Genomic DNA, 26,261 nt, shown 5'->3' on the forward strand with positions numbered 1-26,261 from the left:
CATAAAGCTGTCGCTCACTGGCCATACGATTTCTGGGCTCTATCATGTGCAATATGACATAGTTAGATTACTTGAGTTTCTCAGGGCCTCCCAAGCTTGAAAGTGCTAGGATCCAGTTGATTTTTTGAAGCAAATATTTGAGTTGTACCTTGACTCCTAAAAAATTTCCTCTCTGTTCCTCAGGATGTTTTGGAATATTGAAACTGTCGCCCAACATAGCCATCTTTCCCAGCTTTGGGACACAAGCAAATCTGACCCTTTGGGGAGACATCTGTGCCTTGATCTGAGTTGCCATCAACCCCTTAAATTAGTTCAACAAACCATGAAGCCAGCTAACTACACACTGGCCATTACCGAGACCTTCGTTCTCCCTAGCTTGTCTAGCTTAGTTCTTGGGAAAATGACTTACCAACATCCAGATTATACTCTGGCTTCCCCTAATTAACATTGGAATAATCCTATCAAAACAAAACGCAGTAAGTTTCACAATAATGTATTTTGGGGAGCCTGCGCTGGCTCCTGGTCCTGTTCCATGTGGTCAGAGACCAACTGCCTCATACAATGTTCCTCAATTTGGCTGGAGGCTCTTCCAAACGGGTATCTCTTAGATCTAGAACTCCCAGTATTTAACCTTTGCTCCTTTCAAAAATCAAAATGGCGATTTCGACTTTACTTTCCTCACCTATTTATGCTCTATGAATTATAAAATTCACCTGCAGTGGATTTTAGGATTTCAGGTCCTAATTTTCTACTTTCTTTTTTGTTGAGGTATAACTTCCATACTGTAAAGTGCAAAATACCTCAATTTTTGCCAAGCCCTATAGTTTAGGCCTCAGTTGTAACAGCTGGGTCCCTGATCATTTTTACCATATATGCCCCACCCACCCCTGCTGGAAGATAGGTCTCCTTAAAGGACAGAACAGTAGCAGAACGAGAGCCGAGTAGGACTGAGCTGCCTTTGCCCCTTTGTACACTATATCGATCACTTGCTTCCTCTCAATCTTGCTTCCCAGGTCTTCTGAAAATTTCCTGTGTACACCAATCCCCAGGAGATCTTGCTAAAACATAGACTATAGGTCTAGGATGGGTCCCAAGACTGAATTTCTAGTAAGTTCCCAGGGGAGGCCAATTCTGCCGCCGGTGGACCACACTTTGAGTGTCAAGGACTTGGGATACCATATGGAAGGTGGGGTGGTGTAGTGGAAAGAGAATGGGCTTTGGAAACAGAAACATGGGTTCTAACTTGCAAGCTGGCCACTCACTAGCTCAGTGCCTTTAGGTGCATTGCTTAATCTCTTTGTTTCTGTTAGGGGAACAAATTTTGCCACCCCAAGATATGCCTCTTTGGCAAACTGGTTATTCTAAGCCGGTTATTTTGAAGAAACCTGCAGACACAAAAGCAACTCTGAAAATGGAGTAAGTTACACTTTGTAAGAGACATTTACATTTGTTATGGCGGTCTGAACTGACTAATATATCTACCCTAAGCATATGAGCTATTCCATAACCAGCTACTATTCCATAAGCTACTATATGCCAGCACTGAAGTATCCTTTTATTTGCCTTTAATTCTCTCAGGGCAATGCAGTATCACTGTAATTTAAGAGAAACTCTATTAGCTTTATCTGTTCTTTCAAATATGCTTAAGCTTCCATATTTTAATTTGAATGTAGATGACTCTGAGCCCCTGAAGTACTGCAATGCCTCCCCTGGGACTAAGTGACATTTTCTCACCCAAAGCAATTCCAAACTTTGAATGACTAAGTAACTCCACAATAAGCAATATCCTACCACCCACAGTTCTCCAATAGTAAACATTTATTAAAGGTCACTGAGGAAACCTCATCAACCTGATAAGGGCATCTGTGAAAAACCCACAGCTAAAATCATACTCGATGATGAAAGACTGATGCTTTCCCCCTAAGATGAGAAAAGACAAGGATGTCCACTCTTGCCACTTCTATTCAACACTGTACTAGGGGCGCCTGTGTGGCTCAGTCGTTAAGTGTCTGCCTTTGGCTCAGGTCATGATCCCAGGGTCCTGGGATTGAGCCCCGCATCGAGCCCCGCATCGGGCTCCCTGCTCCACGGGAAGCCGGCTTCTCCCTCCCCCACTCCCCCTGCTTGTGTTCCCTCTCTCGTGCCTCTCTCTGTCAAAGAAATACATGAAATCTTTTGAAAACAAAAACAAAACAAAAAACAAACACTGTACTAAAGGTTCCAGCCAGGGCAACTGGGCAAGAAGAACAAATACAAGGCATCCAGATGGGAAAGGAGTAGTAAAACTATCTCTATTTGCAGATGACATGATCTTATCTATTAAAAAAAAAAAACTTGAAAAATCCACACACAGACAAAAATATTAGCAGTAATAAATGAGTTCCAAAAGGTTGCGGGATACAAGATCAATTCAGAAAAGATGAACTGTATTTCTAGAGTAGCAAAGAGCAATCTGAAAATGAAATTAACAATTCCATTTGCAATACCATTAAAAAGAATAAAACACAGGGGCGCCTGGGTGGCTCACGCGATTCAGCATCTGCCTTGGGCTCAGGTCATGATCTTAGGGCCCTGGGATGGAGCCCCGTGTCAGGCTCCCTACTCAGCGGGGAACCTACTTCTCCCTCTCCCTCTGCCCTGCTCATGCTCTCTCTTGTTCTCTCTCTCCCCCAAATAAATAAAATCTTTTTTTAAAAAAGAGGAAGAAAATACATAAGAATAGACATAACAAAAGAAGGGTAAAACCTATACTCTAGAAACTACAAAACATCATCGAAGACTGAAATACATAGATAGAACACATTCTGTGTTCACAGACTGGAGGGCTTAATATTGTTAAGAGAGCAATATTCTTCAAACTGATCTACATTCAATGCTACCCCTCTGACTGCTTTGCAGAAATTGACAAAATGATCCTGAAATTCATATGGAAATGCAGGGCACCAGAATGGCCAAAATAATCTTGAAAAAGACGAACAAATCTGGAGGACTCACACTTTCCAGTTTCAAAGCTTTCTACAAAGCTACAATAATCAAGACAGTGTGGTGCTGGCATAAGGAGAGACATAACATCAATGGGATAGAATTGATGGCCCAGAAATAAACCCTTACTTTTATTTTTGAATGAGTTTTGACAAGGGTTCCAAGACATTTCAACAAATGGTGCCAGGACAACTAGATATCCATATGTGAAAGAATGAATTTGGACCCCTTCCTCACACTACATATAAAAATTAACTTGAAAATGGATCATAGACCTAAATGTAAGAGCTAATGCCATGAAACTCTGATGAGAAAACAGTCATAAAACTTCATGGCTGTGGACTAGGCAATAGTTTCTTAGGATACCAAAATCGCAAGCAGCCAAGGAAAAATTAGAGATTTGACTTCATCAGAGTTTAAAGATTCTGTGCTTCGAAGGATTACCATAAATAAAATGCAAAGACAACCCACAGAATGGAAGAATATATTTCAAATCGCATATCTGATAAGAGTCTAGTATCCAAAATATATAAAAACTGTCAAAACAATAAAAAACAAATAACCCAACAAAAAAAGGGAAAGAATTTGAAGAGACATTTCCTGAGAGAAGACATACAAGTGGCCAATAAGTACATGATAAGGTGTTCAACATCATTCATCATCAGGGAAATGCAAATCAAATCTACAGTGACACATCACTTCACACCCACTAGGATGGTTATAATAAAAAAGGTCCAACAATACAAAGTGTTGGTGAGAATGCAGAGAAACTGGAACCCTCGTACACTGCTGGTAGGAATTTAAAACTGTATAGCCACTTTGGAGAACAATCTGGCAGCTCCTCAAAAGGTTAAAAAACAGAGTTACCATATAATCCAGCAATTCCACTTCTAGATATCTACCCAAAAGTTAACATTCAAACAGATACTTTTACAAGAATGTTCACTGTGGCATTATTCACAATGGCCAAAAGGTGGAAACAACCTAAATGGCCATCAGTGGATAAATGAATAAACAAAATGTGGTATATCATACAAGGGAATATTATTCACCCATAAAAAAAGAATAAAGTACTGATACATGCAACAACAACAATGGATGAACTTGAAACTTTATGTTGAACGAAAGAAGTCATTCAGAAAAGGCCACATATTATATGATTTCAATTAAATGAAATGTCCAGAATAGGCAAATCCACAGACAGAAAGTTGATTAACAGTGGCAAGATCCTGGAGAGGGGAGAATAGAGAGACACCACGAATGGGTACTGGGGGCCCAGGGCAGCTGCCCCAAGATATGCCACGGTGGCATGATTATTTTAAGTTAAAGTTACTTAAGAAACAGCCAGTGCAAGAAAACACTGATGTTCCACCTTTTGTCTCCAGAAAGCAGAAAATACAGTTTCCATGTGAAAGCTACCTTCCCTGCACCAGAAAGTAGAGAGACTTCCTTATCAGCAAAGGCAATGAATCCAGGGCCAAAGAAGCCTATATAAACACATCTTATTACTTTTAGTAATTTACTACCCCAGCCCAAATTCTGTTTAGAATTCCTTACAAATTAAAGCTCTCAAACTTAAGTTTTCTTTGTCTTGTCAGTTCCTCTTAAATTTATTGTTTCTTTGTCTAAAAAGTATAAAAGCTGCCTCTTGGTCACTTCTTAGGTCCCATATTTATGGGACCTCTCTATGTACAAAGGAATTTTTTTCTCCCGTTAATCGTCCTGTGTCAATTTAATTCTTAGACCAGCCAGAAGAATATTGAAGGGTAGAGGAAAATGTTTCCTTATTAACAGGTATACAATGCTGCTTTTGGGGATGATGACAATGTTCTAAAATTAAATATAGTGGTGATGATTGCACAACTCTGAGGATACACTAAAAACATTGAATTGTACATTTTAAAAGGATAGATTTATGGTATGTGAATTACATCCTCAGTAAACCCCCCCTAAAAAAAGTGACTGAAGGGAGAGCTAACAAGGCAAGTACTCATTTGTGTAGTGCTTTTAACTTTCCAAAGCTCTTTGCTATCTCTTTGTTATCTTTTGTTATTGGTTATCTCTTCTTTATAACCTATCTGTGAGGTAGAGAGAGCAGATATTACTAATCCCATTTGACAAATGAGGAAATGGGAAGCTCGATGAAGTGACATTACCTCGTTCAAAGCGCCAAGTGCCACTCAGCAGCAGGTTGGGACTGGAACAGGATGCACAGCAGAGCTGCACATCGGAATTACCTGGGGTGCTTTTTGAAAATGGGTGTGTTTTTAAATTGGCTCTGGTGTTTCTAACTATGCAGCCGGGGTTAAGAACAACTGGTCCACAGGAGCACCTGGGTGGCTCAGTCGCTTAAGTGTCTGCCTTCGACTCAGGTCATGATCCTGGGGTCCTGGGATTGAGCCCCGCATCAGGCTCCCTGCTCAACAGGGGGTCTGCTTCTCCCTCTTCCTCTACCCCTCCCCCCAACTTGTGGCCTCGCTCACTCTCCCTCTCAAATAAATAAAATTTAAAAACATAAGAACAACTGGTCCACAGACTGGAGAGAGTGATATCACCCACCAGATAAGGCTTTTATTGCATAAAGATATACTGCTTGGGGTTAATGGCTCAAGGTTGGATGAAAAGCATCGGTTACAACTGCTGGAGGCTGGCCCTTCTAATCTCATTTTAAGAAAATGAAACAAAGGCAGAGAACCAACAAGCTCTGGAGGCAAAAAGGCTACTGCCTGGTATTCTCGCTCACTGCTGCCCCTCCCTCCATGGGCTGAAGGGCTTGGGCCTCACCCGCAAACCCAAAGGTCCGGACATTTTCTTCAAATGAGAAGAAAAACCAGGAGGGGGCCTAATTCACCTGTCAGAATGGAGGAGAGCGAGCTGGCCAGTTCTCAAAGCAAACAGGCTGTCTTTGAAACAAATGCAACAAACAAAGGTGCTGTTAGTGTGGAAAAGGAAGCCTGCCAGGGAATTTTAATCTTGCTCAGCATGGCTAATTCAGAAACAAAGCCCCCTTTACTTCACCATCACCCAACAGCTTAAGGGGCGGGGGGCAAAGTACTATGGAGGAACATCACAAAAAGCACATGCCCATAGGAACGCCCCTCGATTTCTAAGATAATATTGGAAACAGCAGTAACAGCAACAGCATTTGACGCTATGTGCCAGGCACTCCTCGAAGTGCTTACCACACATTATCTCCATTCACCTGGGCACCATTTTATAGATAAGAAAATGAGTTCACAGAAGTGAGTGAACTCTTGCAAAGTCACATGGCTAAAGGCAGAGGAGCCTGCCACAAAACCCCAGACGGGGTGGCTCCAGGGTCGGCACTTGTAACCCCTACACCAGACTAGGGGCGCCTAACTCTTAACATCCACGCAGAGACAGAAGACTTTGAAAATACGCAGCAAACGATGTTTAACAGTTGTTACTGCTCAATGATGTGCTTTATTCTGGTGTTTCTCTGTATTCTCTATTTTTTTCATTATGAACGGGTATTACTTTTGTAAATAAAACATTTATACATCTGTAAAGACAAAGGCACAAAAATCTCATGCTTTTTGTTGTTGTTGTTTTTTAAATGTATTGAAAAGGGGCGCCTGGGTGGCTCAGTCGGTTAGGCGTCTGCCTTTGGCTCAGGTCATGATCTCAAGGTCCTGGGATTGAACCCCGTGTCTGGCTCCCTGCTCAGCGGAGAGTCTGCTTCTCTCTCTCTCTCTGCTCCTCCCCCTGCTCATTCTCTCACTCTTTCTCTCAAATAAGTAAATAAAATCTTAAAATAAAATGTATTGAAATATAACCACCTTTGCATTGGTGGTGATTTTTATTTTTCACTTATACTTTTCTGTATTTCACAAATTTTCACCCATAAACATGTCTTTTGTTGTAATCAGGAAAACATCATTATTTTACGTGGTTTAAAAAATAATTCACCTGGGAAAAATGTCATCTATCATCCCTCTGTCTTCACTCTCAAGATCTCAGGACATGTGTGAGAGGGATCCCTGGGATTTCCCTGAGCAAGACAGGTTTAGATTGCTGACTAATTCATTTATTCTATCTGTGGATACTTACCATATACTAGGTACAAGGTCTTACAGGGGATAGACACCACAAAAGACTCGATCCTTGCCCACAAAGACTAGTTATGATGTAGTGCTGGGAACCCAGAGGACTGGCTGAATATACAGTCCCACCGAACTACGCAGTGCTAAGCAGCCATTAAAAAAGAATGGGGGGACGCCTGGGTGGCTCAGTCGGTTGGGCATCTGCCTTCGGCTCAGGTCATGATCCCAGGGTCCTGGGATCGAGTCCCGCATCGGGCTCCCTGCTCCGCGGGGAGCCTGCTTCTCCCTCTGCCTCTGTCTCTCTCTCTGTCTCTCATGAATAAATAAATAAAATCTTAAAAAAAAAATGGGTTACGTCCATTATCTGCAAAGATTACTGATTACCTACTGTTAGGTTAAAGGAAAATATACTGGAGCAATGTTTACAGTGTAATGCCTATTATGAGCAAAGGAAAAATGTAGAGATATGCACAAGCCTTTATCACAACTTACCCCTGGGGGGGCAGGATTGAACATTGGTGGGTAAAATAATTAGCTTTCTCTTTATATTCCTACTGGTTTTTCAATGAGCATATCCTATTTTTATTTTAAAAAAATCCTAAAAGTATAATCAATCCCCCAAATCTCTAATGGGTATTGTATAAAATTTACCACAAAGAGTTGATTTGGCTCAATACTTGAAAATCAATTTAAGTAATTAGGAGAGAGGAGGAAGTCCATGAGCTTTGTATCAGAAGGACCAAAGCTCTCAGGCCAGGTCTGTCTCTGTGTCCCTATACAAGCTACTTAAAACTTGGGAGGGCTCCGGGCACCTGGGTGGCTCTGATGGTTGGGCGTCTGCCTTCGGCTTGGGTCGTGATCTCCGGGTCCTGGGATCGAGCCCCACATTGGGCTCCAGGCTGGCTCAGCGGGGAGACTGCTTCTCCCTCTCCCTCTGCCTCTCCCCCTGCTTGTGTGCTGTCTCTCTCTCTCAAGGGAATGAATAAAATCTTTAAAAGAAAAAAAAACTTCGGAGGGCTCAATCTATAAAACGGTTATGCCAATTCCACCTCACAGGATTTTTGTGAGGATCCCAGACTAATAACTAACAGCTAACACTGATTGAGCGCTTCCTGTTTGCCAGGTGCTGGGCTGCATGCTTTACCCATATTAATGACTTAATCCTCAGGATAGCTTTAAGAGGTAAGCACTACTATCACCTTCATTTTATAGATGGGAGAACTGTGGTCCACGGAAGTTAAGTAACTTGGCCAAGTTCCCTCCCTCTCCCTCTCTCGTTCCCTCTCTCTTTTTCACATGTGCGTGCACACACACACAGGAGTAGCACAGCCAGGATATGAACCTGCATCCATACCCTTGCTCCTGACATCCATATTCTTTTTTTTTTTTTAAGATTTTAAAATTTACTTATTTTTCAGAGAGAGCACACAAGCAGGTGGAGTGGCAGAAAGAGGGGGGAAAAGCAGGCTCCCCACTGAGCAAGGAGCCCGATGTAGGACTCGATCCCAGGACCCTGGGATCATGACCTGAGCCGGAGGCAGATGCCTAACTGACTGAGCCACCCAGGCGCCCCGCCCCCAGACATCCATATTCTTAATACAGTAGGGTGAGATATTTGTGCAAGAGCTTTTCTGGTTGTGAAGTCACATCCACCTGTAACGAATTCTTTTTTTTTTTTTAAGATTTTATTTATTTGTCAGAGAGAGAGAGTGAGAGAGAGAGGCAGGCAGAGGGAGATGCAGGCTCCCTGCTGAGCAAGGAGCCCAATACGGGACTCGTACTGCCTTTGCAGACGCTTAACTGAGCCACCCAGGCGTCCCCACCTGTAACGAATTCTTATCAGTAGAGGTGGGAAGGATAAGAAATGCACAGGAATCTAAACACGATGATAAAGGGTGAAAAGATGTAACAGAAGCAGGGTTGTGGATATCTTCTGATGGCCTTCAAATAAGTGACAATGTCTACACATACCACCAGAATTATGATTCTCCATCCTGCTCCTCAGAATCTCAGTGATGAGTGTGCGGTGATGAATGTGCGGGATCCTACCCCCGTGCCCCAGCCATGGCACTCCCTTAGTTGAACAGCTTTGCTTGTCTGCAACTGCAGGCATAGTCTAATCACCCTTCGAGGCTCAGCTGGAGCTTTATTTCTCTCTGAAGACTTTTTGGACCACTTAATCCACTGGTCTCTCCAGGAGACAGTGTATTAGAGTGCAGGGTGCATGAGTTTAGCTGTAGCATTTTAGAAACCATGTAACTCGGGCGCCTGGGTGGCTCAGTTGGTTAAGCGACTGCCTTCGGCTCAGGTCATGATCCTGGAGTCTGTTTCTCCCTCTGACCCTCCCCCCTCTCATGCTCTCTCTCTCTCTCTCATTCTCTCTCTCTCAAATAAATAAATAAAATCTTAAAAAAAAAAAGAAAAAGAAACCATGTGACGCTGAGCAAATCATTCAACCTCTCTAAACCCCAATTTCATCATAGGTAAAATGGGGTTCTTGTGCAAGTTAAATGATAACATATGTAAATTACCTGATACACAGTAGGCTCCTGATAAATGCTAACATTAATCCTCTTCCCATCTCAGTACTTGGAACGACTGCAATTTAGCAATTAAGCCTGAATTGCCTTGCGATATACATTTTTCATGATTCAATTCTAATGCTGCCATAATTTATGCCTTATCTTTCTAACTAAACTGCAAGTTCCTAGAGAGCCAGGAATACACCCTGGCTGTTTCTGCAGCACACAGCACAATATGTCATACCAAAGCATGCTCAATAAAAGTCTGGGTGGACTGTTTGATTGGGATAGATTCATGGAGGATGGAAGATTCTCCAAGATTAACCTTAAAATAAAGGTGGTGATTAGACATATTCTAGAATAGTCCCTAGCATTTGGTTTAGTTTGGTCCAGGAACACCAGACTCTTCTCCACATCCGAGGCACAATTTTGCCCACATCGATTCTCCAGAAAGCAAAGGCCTCTTCTGAAACCAAGCTTTTCATAATTTAAGTACTCTCAGGAAAGCAAAGGGATATTCTGTCCCTAGCTGAGGTCCAAAATCCAAACTATAAGTTTTTTAAATAGCTCAATTTGCCAGTCACAGAAATAACTTTTCTAGGTCAATTAGCACATTTCAATGTGCCAGTTAGCAAAGAGTAAGTTTCTCAAGCCTATTTGCCTTGGTGAAAGCAAAGTTTTCCAAGAGGCACACATGGGGACGAGGTGCACCTCGAGAACATTAAGATAACGACTGTGAAAGCTGGGGAGCCGCCCCAGTAATGAAAATATCATTACTAACCCCTTCCGCTCGGTCTCAGGGTTAGGGACATCCAAGAGAACCATCTAACAGTACAGGAGCCGAGCAAACGGGCAAGAATGGGAAAGGAGGGGGGAAAGAACTAACATGAGAGATCAACAGGGTTGCACAATAATGGGCAATTTTGATAATGAGATAATAATAAACACGAGGCTTTGGGCCTTGAAGAAGAAAGGAGCTTGATGAAAAGAATCATTACCATTCTTCTTCTTATTATTCTCATAGAAGACAGATGGCTGCAACCGCAAATATAGGCCGGGCTAGAGTCTTCAGTCTGGGAAGGGGGCTGATATGGTGTTTTAAGTTTGTTTTCTGTCTCCACTCTCCCTTGCTCAGAACACTCTGCATTCAGAAGGAACTCTCATTGGCATTTGAGGAGAAAAGGTACAGGGCTGGGGATGCAGCTTATGCCCAGGGCCTCAGTCTTGAGGACCAGATCAACCTGGCAAGGTAAGAGATGGAACTGAAAATCTAATATGTAACCCAGGTTCCATGGGCAACCTACTTAGCTCCCACATCTTGGCTTTTACTTTCCAGAAGGTGTTTTGGCCTGGAAGAGATATATTTTGCTAAGTCACAGGCAATGGATAAGGAACCCAGCCTCACCACCAGCCCCAAAGCCAATGGCTATAACAAGGAGCTCATAAACTAGGCAGCATATTGATTCGTCAAGCCATGGGCTACTGTCAGCTTGGGTGAGGGATCTTAACATGGGCTCCATGGATGGGCTAGGGGTCAGTGGCGGCGGCGGGGGGGGGAGACAGCAGGTGACAGTCTCCTGGAATTATCTGCAAAACTGTGTTTGTGCATTTATCTGGGAAGAGGCTCTACAGTCTTCTTCAGCTTCTCAAAGAAACCTATGACCCAACTCTTTTAGATGGACAGAAGCTAAGAAGCATCTCCAGCATCTGGATTCACCAGCTTTCAAACTCGCCCTGAACGCCAGTCATAGAATAGGAAAAGAGCTCTGAAGTCTGAGTCAGGAGAGCTGGATTTTAGGGGCACCCACCTTGGCTTCTAAGGACCCCATCTAGAAGATGAGATGAGATCAGACAAGCTTTTAGCTCCCTGCTAATCTAATAATCAATAGTTCCATGATGCATTTTCTCTCCTTCCCTCCAAGAAGCAAAAGAAAAATCGCCCTTAAGACACTTCATCTGAAGCCAGAAACAGACCTTCTCCATAATCCTGGCAGCAAAGACCATTTCCTTGTAATATGAGCCATTGGAATACATGTTCCTTCCTCCAAGGTATCAGCTGCTAGGATGGAGAGCCAGGAGAAACTGGGACCCGGGCATTCCCTAGCTGGTCTGCAAATCCCAGGGCCAGTAAGTCACAGGACAGAGCACAGCAAATGGAAATGCACTGATGACCCCAAATCCTTTAGCTGACAGTGGCAATTTCCTGAAACTCCCTCCTTCTCTGTCCTTGTACATGTGAGTGTACGTGTGACTGTGTTACTGACATACACACCAGCTCATTTTCTTTTCCTTGCTTCCATATTACTACTCAGAAAAACAACAAAAGAAGATTAAAAATATAAAGGGTCGAGAAGAAAGAGCACAGAGAAGTCAAAAGCTAAGTTCCAACCTAATTGGATCATCAGGCTTAAGATAGAGTTGCCTGTCTTCCTGTGTCTTGTTTTTTTTTATATAAAAAGATTTTATTTATTTATTTGACAGAGAGAGACACAGCGAGACAGGGAACACAAGCAGGGGGAGTGGGAGAGGGAGAAGCAGGCTTCCCGCCGAGCAGGGAACCCGATGCGGGGCTCAATCCCACGACCCTGGGATCATGACCCAAGCCAAAGGCAGCTGCCCAACAACTGAGCCACCCAGGCACCCCTTCCTGTGTCTTGTTTTAAGTCAGTCTGAGCTCAACTAAGGGGTTGCAAAGCAAAAAGTCCTAATGCCAGAGGTAGCCCAGGAGGGGTCCCAACCATTTAAAATAACCAAGCCAAACCCAGTTGACAAGACACATGCAAATGGAGCCATCACCCTGAGCTTGTCTCAGCTTCATTTTAGAAAAAAGGGCACCAAGATTATTTACCAGACTGATTGGAATCACTCATTAAGCTCATCAAGGAAGTTTCAGTGTTAAGGAAAGTTTCTTGAACATTCCTGATGAGCTGGCTGGCTACAACTTGATATGTATTCAGAAAGTATTAGGTGTTATAGCAACTATAATAGCAAATCTGCCGTGAGAAAGGGGAAGAAGGGGAGAGGAAGAAAGAGAAGGAAAGAAGGGAGGGAGGGAGGGAGGGAGGGAGGGAGGGAGAGAGAGAGGGGAGGAGAGAGAAACATTGTTTTTTGTACAGAGTAGAAAGCTGTTAGGGGCTGAATTATGTCTCCACCAAAATTCATATGTTGAAGGCCTGATCTCAGAATGTGACTATATTTGGAAATACCTCCTTTAAAGAACTAAGTTAAAAGGAGGCCATTAGGTGGGCCCTAATCCAATCTGACCAGTGTCCTTACAAGAGGAAATGTGGACACACAGAGAGGCACTAGGGATGTGCATGCAGAGAGAAAAGACCATGTGAAAAGGCATCAAGATGGCGGCCATCCGCAAGCCAAGGAGAGAGGCTTCAGAGAAAACCAACCCTGCCAGCACTTTGATCTTGGGGATAATTATCAGTGCCTTGCCTCAGAAGTTTATTGTGAGGATCAAATACATGAGCCCATATAGAGCACTTAGAACGGTACCGGGCGCACAGTAAATACTCCGGAAGTGTCAGCAGGCCTAGTGCAGAAATGCTGCTGTGGTGTATTTATTCATACGCTTATTCATACGCTTGTAGATAGACCGTCGGACCTCCTGGGAGGTGGGGGGAATGCCAGGGTGGGAGAGGGCAGGCAGTATTGTCCCGGTCACGAGAGGCCGGGCACACTCGGTTCAGGGGTTCTGCCGGGGCCTCAAATTCTGCCTTTCTAACAGGCAGCACCCGCGTGATGCTGGTCCTCAGACCTCACCTGGAGTCCCACACTTGGAGTAACTTGGAATTACGATCACCCAGGATGCTGATTCTCCAAGAGGGGTCCGAGGACCCCAGCAGTCGACATTACTTGGGGACTTATTACCAATGCTCATTTCCTGGTATCATCCCAGATCCTCTTAATCTGACCTTCTGGGGATGAGGTCCAGCAAGCCTCATTTCTTAGCCATTTCCTCGGGTGAACTGCTATGGACAGACATTAAGTCAGAGCCACTGCACAAAATCGGTGGTCCTCAACTGCAGCTCCACATTAGAAACACTTTTTAAAAACACTATGCCCACCTGGGCTGTGTCACAGATCAAGAGTTCAGACACTCCAAGGGAGGGGCCGGGGCGTCAGTCATTTTGGTTGGTTGGTTTTCCATTGTTGTTGTTCATCGTTTTTTGTTTTGTTTTGTTTTGTTTTTTTAAGTACCTCTAGGTGAGGCTGGAGCAAAATTTTAAGCCTGGGTTCAAAATCACTGCTTTAGATGAATGCATTTTCTTTTAATTTCTATTGATGTACAATAGGCACCGAGAAACATATAATGATCATAGGGGTATACATGAGTACTTGTGGGGAGGGTGTGACTAAATCCTTGGAGAGAGTGAAGTATTGCTGCACGTATAGGATCTAGAGGCTTCTCCATTCCTAACTCTGCCACTTGGACCTCGTGTGACTCCCTGAACGTCAGTGTCTTCCTCTGTCACGAGAGGCCATAATGCTTGCCCTTATCTACATCACACAGCTGTCATGTGAAAAGACCTTGTAAACTATAAAATGCTATCCAAAGAGGAAGGATTATCATTTTGAGATTTAAACTATGATCTTGAATGCATGAGGCAAATTTAAGTCATGAAAATAGAAAGCAGTAGGAAGGATTTTACAGGTGATTTCTTTTCCTGTGCTTTCTAACATGGCTGGCTAATCCCTCCACAGTGCCACATGAGGGAGTCTGAGGACAGGGCCCTGCCACCTCAGCCCTATAGCTCCTTCTTCTGTCTATGCTCATTTAACACCCAGCCCCCTGCTACAGTGGGATTCTACTGGCTAGCCACTGGGTATGGGGTGGCTCAGACCGCCCTATGGGTTTGGGTAAATGGGGGAAAGAAACTAATTCTTGCTCAATGGGACCCTTGGCACAGCAGACAGGCTTTGAGGCTCCCCATCAGATTATTCTGGGCCAATGCGGCTGAATCCAAACGAGAGCCCCTCAGAACACCTGGAAACCTCTAATAAATGGGGCTCCCTGCCCCCCCTTCTCTCCACCAAACCTCTCAAGAGCTCCTTTAGGCGTTTTTGGTCTCTCCTGGTTCTGGCCTGAACTCTTAATGCAGCCCCAGAGTTCCATCAGATACTCCCACCCTTACCCATCAAGCTCCCTGCATCCAAGAAGGGCGATGTCAAACCGCAATATGAAATATGTACATATTTTAAAGCTCACATGGCTACGTGAGCGCAGGATGAGGGCAAGCGCTGGATACTGAAGGAGTGAGCAAATAACTGGTTTGTACGTTGGCAGCACGTTCTTACAAGAGGCAACTTACCAGCCGGGTATTTACCACAGGAAACAGCAGAGCTAGAAGCGCTCCATTCAGCATGTGCATCTGGAGCCTGGAGGGGGAGAAAAGGAAAAAGAAAAAAAAAAAAAAAAAAGATAAAGTCCAGGTCACACTCAGACTCTGTTGCACGGGCAGGCAAAAATGTGTCAAGTCATGCCCTGCCCTACGGGAGGCCACGTAAACAAGTGGCTCTCTGTGTAAAATGGCACTGGAGTTGGCGCGCACGCAGAGTCCATTTAAAGCGGCATATTCCGCACTAATGAAATGTTCTGACCGCTGCCTCAAAAATCCCCCAGATGCTCCCTGAACACACTTTGGCTATGCCACTTGATTACATAATGAGCTCCGTGCTCCCTAAACGTCCAGTCGGTCCCCATCAGCAGCGTCGGCCGCCACAGCTCAGGCGACAGTTGAAAAGAGGGGCTCCGCCAAGCGAGTGCCCTGTGATGAGAGCACTGGGGTACCTGTTTCGTGTGACATGGCTGTTTATTTACACACCCATGTCCGATCCTTTTGCCCAAAGAGCGGCCTAGGCGTGAAAAGGCGAGTCAAACCAGCCAGCCGACTGCAGTGTTTTGTCAACTGTGTTCCCCGACTTTCTTAGAAAAGTCTTCAGGGCTGCTGTAGGAGGTGCGGATGGCAGAGGTGGCAGCCTTCCAGGCTTGCTTTGATCGATTTTACAGATTGGGTTTTGTGACTTAAAGGCAAAACAAAAAAGGAAAAGGGCGGGGGGAGGAAGGAGAAGAAAACCACTGGTCTCCAGCATCGGGTAATAATCATTTCCTAACACCAGACTTGTTGAAGCATATGCTAGAAACCCTTTGTCAGTCAAGAACAACCAGGTCAGGAACCAACTCTGCCTGAGAGAGCGCTGAGGGTGGACTTCAGCAGCTTCTTTCATCATTCGAGGCAAATGGTCCTTTACAACTGAGGGAGAAGAAAAGAATGACACACGGACTTCCTCGTGAAGAAAAGCGGATTTGATGGGTTAGGTACAACCAGTGCTGAGTCGACTCTGTCTCCCTCTCTCTCTCTCTCTCTCTCTCTCTCACGCACACACTCACACACACTCACACAGCACCCCTGAGATACCAGGATTTTTCCCATGCTCGGAAGGGGAAAGCAGCCCATACTTTTTGTTTTTGTTTTTGTTTTTTTTTAAGATTTTATTTACTTATTTGAGAGAAAGAGAGAGGGAGAGAGAGTGTGCACACACAAGCAGGGGGGAGGGGCAGAGGGAGAGGGAGAAGCAGACTCGCCACTGGAAGCCCAATGCGGAACTCGATCCCAGGACCCTGGGATCATGACCTGAAGCCAAGGCAGACACTTAACCGACCGAGCTACCCAGGCGCCCTTTGAAGGCCCTCAAGAACTCTAGGTATTCTCTCAAAGCTCACAGATGCGTGCCTAAGACAGAGAGACATTACAAGGAGACCCACGAGAACAGCACAGAAGCCCCAAGGATGGTTTTCATTTCCCGCAGTCTGTTTATTACTGTTGCTCCTTTCTACCAATGCCACAAGGATGATGATAACGTGCACTTAACATAATCTGGGCAAGTTATCTAATTAACTGCTTTACATAAATTCTCTTGCTTAATTTTTACAGCAATCTTCTGAGACAGGTACAATTACTTTTCCCATTTGTCGACGAGGAAACCAAGTCCAGAGAAGCAAAGTGGCCTGGTTCATGTCACATATAAGATAGAAGAGCCAAGATTCAAGCCCAGGTTTATCTAACTTGAGACCCCAAACTCTTATATCCCTCTCGCTGCCTGATACCAGAGCCCCCCCCCCCACCCCGCCACCCTCCCTCACAAATGTGACCTCAGGTGGAGAGTCAGAGAGGCTCCTGTTTCCTCCCTTTGGGTTTCAGAGGTCTTTCTACCATCTTATCCATCCCCTGGCCTAGGCGTAATACGCTTTCAGGGGGGTGACCAAGGGGAGAATGCTCTGAGGCCACGTCAAGCAATCATGGTCCTCCAGCACCAATGTGATGTCACTCCGGCCTCCCAGGGCTGGCCAGGTTACCATGCTTTTACAACAGGGTCATTCCAGGGGGCACTCCGTGCTCTGAGAACTGATTGCTGAAGACTCACTCAAGCCTCAAGTGCCTAGAGCAGGGGTCATTAGTGGCCATTCCAGGCCCGGCCTAACTCTATCCCTGGGCCTGCCTAAGGGAGGCCCTGGGCATACACAGTCTTGTTTAGCCACAGCCTAAACATTCACCCTGGGAGAGGGAAACATCACATTAATAGTCCAGGTAAAGCTGGACTCCAGTGCCAGGCTTTGCCACTGGCCCTAAAAGAATGCTGGCATTTATACAAAGCCAATTAGCTCTCTGGGCGCCAAAAGTTAAATCGTGAGGATGATGGAATTGATCCCAAGGGCCCATGAAAGGTCAGAAATAGAGAAGATAAAACCAATGTCAAGATTCAAAACAACGAAGAAATTCCCACATAAAGACAAGCCTGTTCTGGGTCCTCAAAATTCAGTTCTACAAGCTACATATATGCCAAAGCGTGGATTATCCCTAATATATAAAAAGGTCTTACACATCAATAATTACAAAAGCATTTAAACATGTATAGAGCATTTCTACATGCCAATCACTGGGTTAAGTAGTCAAATGCCTCATCTGATTTATCCCTCAGTTTTTATTATAATCTTTATCATCTTCTTTAATTTCACAGTTGAGAACATCAAAACACTGAGTGACTACATGACTTGCCACAAATCACAGAGCTAGCAAGAGTCGGAGGGAGAAGTCACACTCAGGTCTCGCCAAGTTTTGAGACCGTGCTTTTGCCACTGTACCCTGCTTTAAATCCAAAACATGAACCACGAACATTATACATGTTCCGTGAGTGTGTGTGTATGAGAGAGAAAGAGAGAGAGAGAGAGTCAGTTAGAGTGTAGGCCAGGTAGGAAAAGATTCTGGGCTGCCCATTGGGAGAGAGGGCCACGCCTAAGGGCAACAGAACCCCCTGGGTGTTTTGTGGCAAAGCTGTCCCCCAATTATGTACCTGCACTGCCCTCTATAGACCCTGAGCACAGCCCAACAGGTAAGTGACTGGCCATATGAAAGCCAAAGGCTTTTGTTTTCACCTTATATCCACCTCCAGCCTACCGCTCAGATTTCTATTGTGTATGGGAAATGGATAATGAGCCCCTAGAAAGTCCTGTGAGAGTTCCCTCATCTGTACAAGGGGAACAACAGTACCCAATTTGTAGGATTGTTACACGGAGTTAATATGTATAAAGTGCTTAGAAGAGCACACGGTATATAGTAAGACTCACATATGTGTTTCATAAACAAATGGTGAAGAGTTCGCCTAAAGCTTCAAGATGTAAAGGGCGGGGAGGGGGAGAAAGGAAATCATGTGAGAGAGTTGAACGGTGAAACAAATTCGAAGTAAGAAAAGGAGTTCCATAGAGAGCAAAAGGACAAGACTGAAGGTCAGGACTGAACAGCACAACTTGGAGATGGACTCCTGCTCAGTTAGTCATACTTATAAATCTCCTTGACAGCTCAAAGCCTTGGCCATTACTATTGTCACAAATATTTTGTCAGCTTTTTTTGTTTTTGTGTAGGAGACCGAGCTAAATTAGCTTAGTTGGTAAGAAACTGGTGCAATATGGCAAATGTCACGGGTTTAATTCTCTTCCGGGTCAGTTCATGCCATTAAATTGAGTTCCACAAACATAAATCAATCCATTACTATGTGTCTAACATGGTTCCAGGTGCTGTAGGGAAAAGGTGATCAGTATAAGACATAGTATCTGCCTTCAAGAAAATAACATCTTACTGACAAGGCAAGAAATGAAATAATGAAAGGAAATGTAGTATAATGGTGAAGAATTCAGGGTTTGGCACAAACCTACACTCAAATTCCAGATCTACCACATTGTGGCTGAGTGACTCTGGACAAGTGACTTAAAATACGTGTGTCAGTTTCCTGAATCATAAAATGGGGCTAGTAACAGTACCTCGCTGAAAAGTTTGTTGAGAGAATTTAATGAGACCATGTAAACCGATCAACATAATGCTTAGGACATAGTAAGCACTCAATACATGGCAGCTACTATTATTCTTAATAAAGCAATGTAAATGAATATCACATTACTATTCAATAACAACAAATGAAGCTACGAAAAATCTTCGTGAGATGACTTATATTTCAATTTAATGCACTTGATTACAACCAAGAACCTAAAAGTATGGAACAGATGGCAAGTTCTATAAGTGACTGGAAAGGCCAATTCATAGAGAGGAATTCTCAAAGGGAATTATAAAATACTTTGAACTGGACAAAAATAAAAATACAACATATCAAAATGTGTCAGATGCTTATAACATAAAATTTAGATATTAGAAAAAAAAAGAATCATCTCAACTCAGTCATCCAAGCTTCTGCCATAAAAATCCAGAAAACAAGAGCAAGATAAACCAAAAGCAAGCAGAAGGAATGAAACAATAATAGGAGCAATAATCATTAGAAGTAAAAACAAAAACAACAGAGAAAAATCAATGAAACTGAAAGCTTGCCTTTGAAAAAGTCAATACCATTGATAAACTTCCAGGAAGACTGACATGGACAAAAAGAGAGAAAACAGGACTTACCAACATCAGGAAGGAAAGCAGGGATATCACTACAGAGCCCCCCCCCCCACGCCCCCCAGGAACTAAAAGATAATAAGGAGAAACTAGGAACAATTCTACGCACAGAAATTTGACAACTTAGATAAAATGGAGAATTTCCCCTAAAACCACGAATTGCCAAAACTCCCCCAAGATGAAATTGATAACCTGAACAGTCCTATTAAAGAAATATAAAACAGACTATTATTCAGCCATAAAAAAGGAAATCTTGCCATTTGCAACAACATCGATGGCCCTTGAGAAATTACGCTAAGGGAAATAAGTCAGATGGAGAAAGACAAATGCCATACAATTTCGCTTATATGTGGAATATAAAAAACAAAAACAAACAAACAAAAACTGAGCTCACAGATACAGAGAACAGATTGGTGGTCCCCAGAAGTGGAGAGTCAGGGTAGGCGAAATGGGTGAAGGTGGTCAAAAGGCACAAACTTCCAGTTATACAATAAATAAGTGATGGGGGTGTAACATACAGCATGGTCACTATCGTTAATAATACTGCATTGTATATTTGAAAGTTGCTAAGAGAGCAGATCTTAAAAGTTATCATCACAAAAAAATTGTAACTGTGTGGTGATGGATATTAACTAGATTTATTATGATGAATGTTTCAGAATATAAATATCAAATCATAATGTTATACACCTGAAACTAATATGTTACATGTCAAACATGCCATTTTAAAAAACTGAATTTGTAGTTCAAATCTTCTGAATAAGAAATCTCCAGACTCAAATGGTTTCCGTGACTAAGTCTACCAAATATTTATACAATCTTGTCCAGAAAATAAAACAGAAGGAAACATTTCTCAACTCATTTTATGAGGCTATTATCATGCAGATAACAAACCAGACAAATACAGTACAAAAAAAAGAAAGAAAACTAAAACTAAATGAATATCCCTCATGAACACAGACACAAAACTCTCAAAAAAAATTTTAGCAAATCTAATGCAGCAATATAAAAAGAATAAGACTCTGGGGGCGCCTGGGTGGCTCAGTTGATTAAACGTCCAAGTCTTGATCTCAGCTCAGGTCTTGATCTCAGGGTCATGAGTTCAAGCCCTGAACTGGGCTCCACACATGTGGAGCCTAATTAAAAAAAAAAGAAAAAAATGAATAATATTCTGTGACCAAGTGTTTTTTGTCCTGGTAATGAAAAGTTGATTCAGTGTTTGAAATTCAGTTAATAAATTCCACCAGATTAACAGTGTAAAGAATACAAAGTACATGATCATATCAACTGATACAGAAAAGACATTTGCCACAAATCAACATCTATTTATGATAAAAAAAAACCAACAAATTAGGAAAAGTAGGGAACTTCCTCAACCTGATAAAGGACTTCTCAAATAATACTACACCCAACATCATAATTACTGGTGAAAACCTGAATGCTCCCCCTACTAACATCAGGAACAAGAGTGCCCACTCTCAAAATAATAAAGGCACCAAAAATAATAAAGACTGGAAAGGAAGAAATAAAACTGTCCCTATTTGCAACGAACATGATTATATATGTAGAAAATCTCAAAGAGTCTACAAAAAAACTCCCAGAACTGATGCATGAATTTAGCAAGGTTGTAAGGTCAACACATAAACATCAGTAATATTTCTACATAATAACAGTACAAAATTAGAAACCAATTTTTAAAAATATTTTATTTATTTGAGAGAGAGAGAAAGAGAGAGCGAGCAAGCAGGGGGAGGGCAGAGGGAGAGAGAGATAATCTCCAGCAGACTCCGCACTGAGTGGAGAGCCTGACACAGGGCTCAATCCCAGGACCCCGAGATCATGACCTGAGCCGAAACCAAGAGTCGGACGCTTAACTGACTGAGCCACTCAGACACCCCTGGAAACCAATTTTTTTAAAAAAATACTATTTATCATATCTCCCCCCAAAACCAAAATACTTAAGTATAAGTCTAAGAAAATATGTACAGAATCTATATACTGAGAACTGTAAAAAGTTCACAAAAGAAATGAAAGAGGACCTAAAGAAATAGACATACCATGTTCAAAGACTGAAAGGCTTAACATAGCAAAGATGTCAATTCTCACCAAAATTATCTATAAATTCAATGTACTTCTGACCAAAATCCCAACAGGATATTTTGCATACAGATAAGCTGACTCTAAAATGTATATGGAAGGGTAAAGAAAGTAGAATAGCTAAAGTAATTTTGTAAAAGGAGAAGAAAGATGAAGGAATCACATTACCAGATTTTAAGGCTTACTATAAAGCTATAGCAACCAAAATAGTACAATACTGGCCAAGAAAAGACAACAATCAGTGAAACAGAATAGTCCAGAAATGGACCCAGAGTGATATAGTAATTTGATTTTTCGCAGTAGTGCAAAAGCAATTCAGTGAAGAAAAGCCATAGCCTTTTCAATAAATGGTATCACAGTAATTTGACATAATATATAAAATAATGCATTGAACCTAAACCTCACAACTTACATAAAAGCTACATCATAAATCTAAACAGAAAATGTAGGGGCTCCCGGGTGGCTCAGTCAGTTAAGTGCCTGCCTTCAGCTCAGGTCATGATCCCAGAGTCCCAGAATAGAGCCCTGCATCAGGCTCCCTGCTCAGTGGGGAGTCTGCTTTTCCCTCTCCCTCTCCTTCTGCTTCTCCCCCTGCTCATGCTCCCTCTCAAATAAATAAATACAACCTTTAAAAAAATCTTCAAAGAAAATGTAAAATTATAAAAGTTTTATAAGAAAACATAGCAGAAAATCTCCATGACCTTTAGTTAGGCAAGTAGTTCTTAAACATGACACCAAAAACACAAGACGTTCAAAAAATGATAAACTGAACTTAGTCAAAATTTAAAATTTCGCTGTGTCAGACACTTTGACAAAAATGACCACACAAACTATAGAATGGGAGAAAACATATGCAAATAACATACCCAACAAAGGACTTTTACCCAGAGTATATAAAGAATATTCATACTCAATAATAAGAAAACAAACAACCCAATTAAAAAATGGGCTAGAAAATTTGAACAGACATTTCACCAAAAAGGATATATGGATGGCAAATAAGCACAGTGAAAGATGTTTCATATCATTAGGGAAATGCAAACTTAAACCACAATAACATACAACTCCTCACCTGTAAGAATCACTAAAATAGAAATACTAACAATAGCAAATGTTAGAGAGACTGTAGAGAAATGGGAACTCTCATAATATATTGCTGGTGGAAATGTAAAAACAATTTGGAAAAGAGTTTGGGAGCTTCTTCTAAAGTTTATAAAAAGCTTTAAAAGTTAAAAATACTCTTATCATTTGACCCAATTATCCTGCTGCTACCTATTTACCCTAGTTTAGTGAAAGCTTGTTTACACAAAAACCTTTACACAGCTGTTCACAGCACCTCTAGCCAAAATCTGCAATCAGCCCAGATGCCCTTCAAGGGGTGAATGGATGAACAAATTGTGGTATAGACATACCAATAAAATGTGGTATATATATATACTCAGCAACAAAAATATGAATGAACTCATATATACAAGAACTTGGATGACTCTTAAAGCTGTGTGAATAAAGCCAGTCTCAAAAGGTTACATACTACAGGATTCCATTTTGATGACATTCCCTAAACAATAAACCTATAGTGAAGGAGAACTAATCAGTGGTTGCTGGGGTTTAGGGATATGCTAAAAGAGGCCTGTAGGTTGAAATAAAAGGACACCAAACCATCACCCGAAGCCATATAAAGAAATAAAGATCGTGGTAAAGGTAAATACATGGGCAATTATAAAAGCTAGTATTATCTAAATAGTTTATAACTCCAACTTTCTGTTTTCTACATAATTTAAGAGATTAATATGTTTAAAAAAACCACAGTGTGTAAAAACTACTATTATAATTTGGGTTTGTAACTCCACATTTTGTTTTCTGCATAATTTAAGAGACTAATGCATTTGAAAATAATTACTTTATGTTTTGGGGCACACATTGCATAAAGACGTAATTTTGTGCCATCGATACCTGAAAGGGGTGGGGATGGAACTATAAAGGAGCAGCTTTTTGTGTGTTATTTAAATTGAGCTCATATAAACTCAAAGTAAAATGCTATAACTTTAGGATATTAAATGTAATCCCCATGATAACCACAAAGAAAACAGTTAAAGAATATACACAAACAGAAATGATAAGGGAATTAAATTGTTAGACTACCGAAAAATCAACCAAACACAAAAGAAGACAGTAATGCAGGAAATGAGGGACAAAAAAAATTATACAGCATATGGAAAACAATTAGCAAAATTACAGAAGCCCCTCCTTCTCAGTAATTACTTTAGATGTAAACGGATTAAAACTGTCCAACAGTTTTTTCTAAAGGGACTCACTTTAGATTCAAAGACACAAACAGGTTGAAAGTGAAAGGATGGAAAAAGATATTCCATGCAAATGGTAACCAAATAAAGAGCAGGGGCAGCTATACTAATATTAGGCAAAATAGACTATAAATCAGAACAGTTTACAAGAGACAGAAGATATTATTTATTAATAAAACATTCAATACCACAAAAAGATGTAACAATTATAAACATTTACATACTTAACAACAGACCATCAGCATATATAAAGCAAAAATGGGCAGATTCAAAGGGAGAAATAGACAGCTCTACAGTAATAGCTAGAGACTTCAACATCCCACTCTCAATAATAGATAGAACAGCAGAGAGAAGAAAAGCAAGGAAATAAAGGGCCTTTAACCAGCAACAACAGAATTCATTCCTCTCAAGTGCCCATGGGACATTTTCTGGGATAGATCACATGTTAGGCCATAAGTTAAGTCTCAATAGATTTAAAAAGGTAGATACCAGGCACCTGGGTGGCTCTGTCGGTTAAGCGTCTGCCTTCAGCTCAGGTCATGATCTCAGGGTCCTGGGATCGAGCCCCATGTCGGGCTCTGGGCTCAGCAGGGAGCCTGCTTCTCCCACTCCCTCTATCCCTCCCCCTGCTCGTGCTCTCTCTCTCTCTCAAATAAATAAAATCTTTTTTTTTTAATTTAGAAAAGGTAGATATCATACAAAGTATCTGCTCTAACCACAACATGATGAGGTTAAAAATCAATAATGGAAGTAAAATGGGAAAATTCACAAATTTGTGAAAATTAAATAACACACTCTTAAACAACCCATGGATCAAAGAAGGAATCACATGGGACATTAGAAAATGAAATGCAAATCAAAATCCCAATTAGATACTCTCTGACACTATTAGAATGGCTACTACCAAAAAAAAAAAAAAAAAAAAAACCCACAGAAAATAACAAATATTGGCAAAGATGTGGAGAAATTGGAACTCTTATACACTCTTGGTGGGAATGTAAAACGGTACAGGAGCTGTTTGGCAGTTCTTCAAAAAAAATTAAAAATGAAATTACCATATGATCCAGCCATTCCACTTCTGGGTATATACCCAAAAGAATTGAAAGCAGGGTCTCTAAGGAACATTTGTACACCCATTTCATAGCAGCATCATTCACAACAGTGAAGAAGTGCAAGCAACTCATAGAACTGTATACCAAAACGTCAATTTTATAGTACGGTAATTAAATTTAAAAATATGTATGAAAAACAAAACACTGAACTCCCCCGGTTTCCACTTTGACAACCACAAAATAAATGGCCTGAGATTCTAAGAAGCCTTTTAAACAATGTTTCTTCACTCTAGTTCTCTAAATTAAAATTTTCTTACATACAGAAAAGTATAAAAAGAGTAAGAACCTCTGTGCCCACCATCCTACTTTGGTCAATTTGAACATTACGGATTCAGCTGAAGCCCTGTGGACCCCTCCTGAATGCTATCCATCCCCTCCACTCCCTAACCAGAGGAAACCTTTATTCAGAAATAGTGGGATTCCTTCCTATGATTATATAGATTTATCACATTTGTATGTATCCACAAACCATATACATTGTTGCTTCCTGATTATCCCATGAAATAAATGATATACTCTCTCTCTATCCTGCAAATTACATTTTTCACTCGACACAGCTTGTCATGTTGATAGACACCAGGATCTACGCTCTTTCCCTTCAGCCAGAAGCTACGTTGAGATTTATTTTCCATAAATTGTATTATACAAACAATCAATCTGTTGCCACTAACCAGGGTCCTTCCACTCTGACCTCTTTTCCATCAGCCATTGGCCTGAGTGAGAGTGTGCACTGTTTTTTTTTTTTTTTAAAGATTTTATTTATCCATTTGACAGAGAAAGAGACAGATCAGAAGCAGGGGGAGTGGGAGAGGCAGAAGCAGGCTTCCCGCCGAGCAGGGAGCCTGATGCAGGGCTCCATCCCAGGACCCTGGGATCATGACCCGAGCCGAAGGCAGACACTCAACCGACCAAGCCACCCAGGCGCCCTGAGCGTGCACTTTCTGCCCACCGTGTGAGGCTCTGCAGCACAATCCTGTTAGACAGCAGGAAATGCAGTCAGGATCTCACATTTTTTAACTCACATATCAGAAACCAGGACAAAAACTGCTGAACCTAGGTAGAGATCATGTAAGTGTTTGGTGTGCTGCCCTGATCCTTTCTGGATGTTTGAAATTTGTTCAGGATAAGAGCTGGAAAAGAAAAAAAAAAAAAAAACAAGAAAAGAAACAAACAAGTATAACAAGAAAGTTTGACTGGTTTTGCCTGCACGCACGAAGATAGAAGACTT

General features: G+C 41.9%; 1 protein-coding gene across 11 annotated transcripts in view; it reads right to left on the reverse strand.

Annotated features, from left to right (window-relative positions):
- The window catches only part of TMEM164 (transmembrane protein 164), a 177,696-nt gene that overhangs the window by 70,051 nt on the left and 81,384 nt on the right, over positions 1 to 26,261 (reverse strand). For 10 of the 11 annotated variants that reach the window (XM_078064583.1, XM_078064582.1, XM_078064589.1 and 7 more), the window contains one exon: positions 14,890 to 14,956. The exons of the other annotated variant lie outside the window; for it this stretch is intronic. In XM_078064583.1, coding sequence (XP_077920709.1) covers positions 14,890 to 14,956 — 67 coding nt within the window. The remainder of the gene's footprint in view (positions 1 to 14,889; positions 14,957 to 26,261) is intronic. 11 annotated transcript variants of the gene reach the window in all.

Source organism: Halichoerus grypus, chromosome X (genome assembly GCF_964656455.1).
Source record: "Halichoerus grypus chromosome X, mHalGry1.hap1.1, whole genome shotgun sequence".
NCBI classification, from domain to species: Eukaryota; Metazoa; Chordata; class Mammalia; order Carnivora; family Phocidae; genus Halichoerus; species Halichoerus grypus.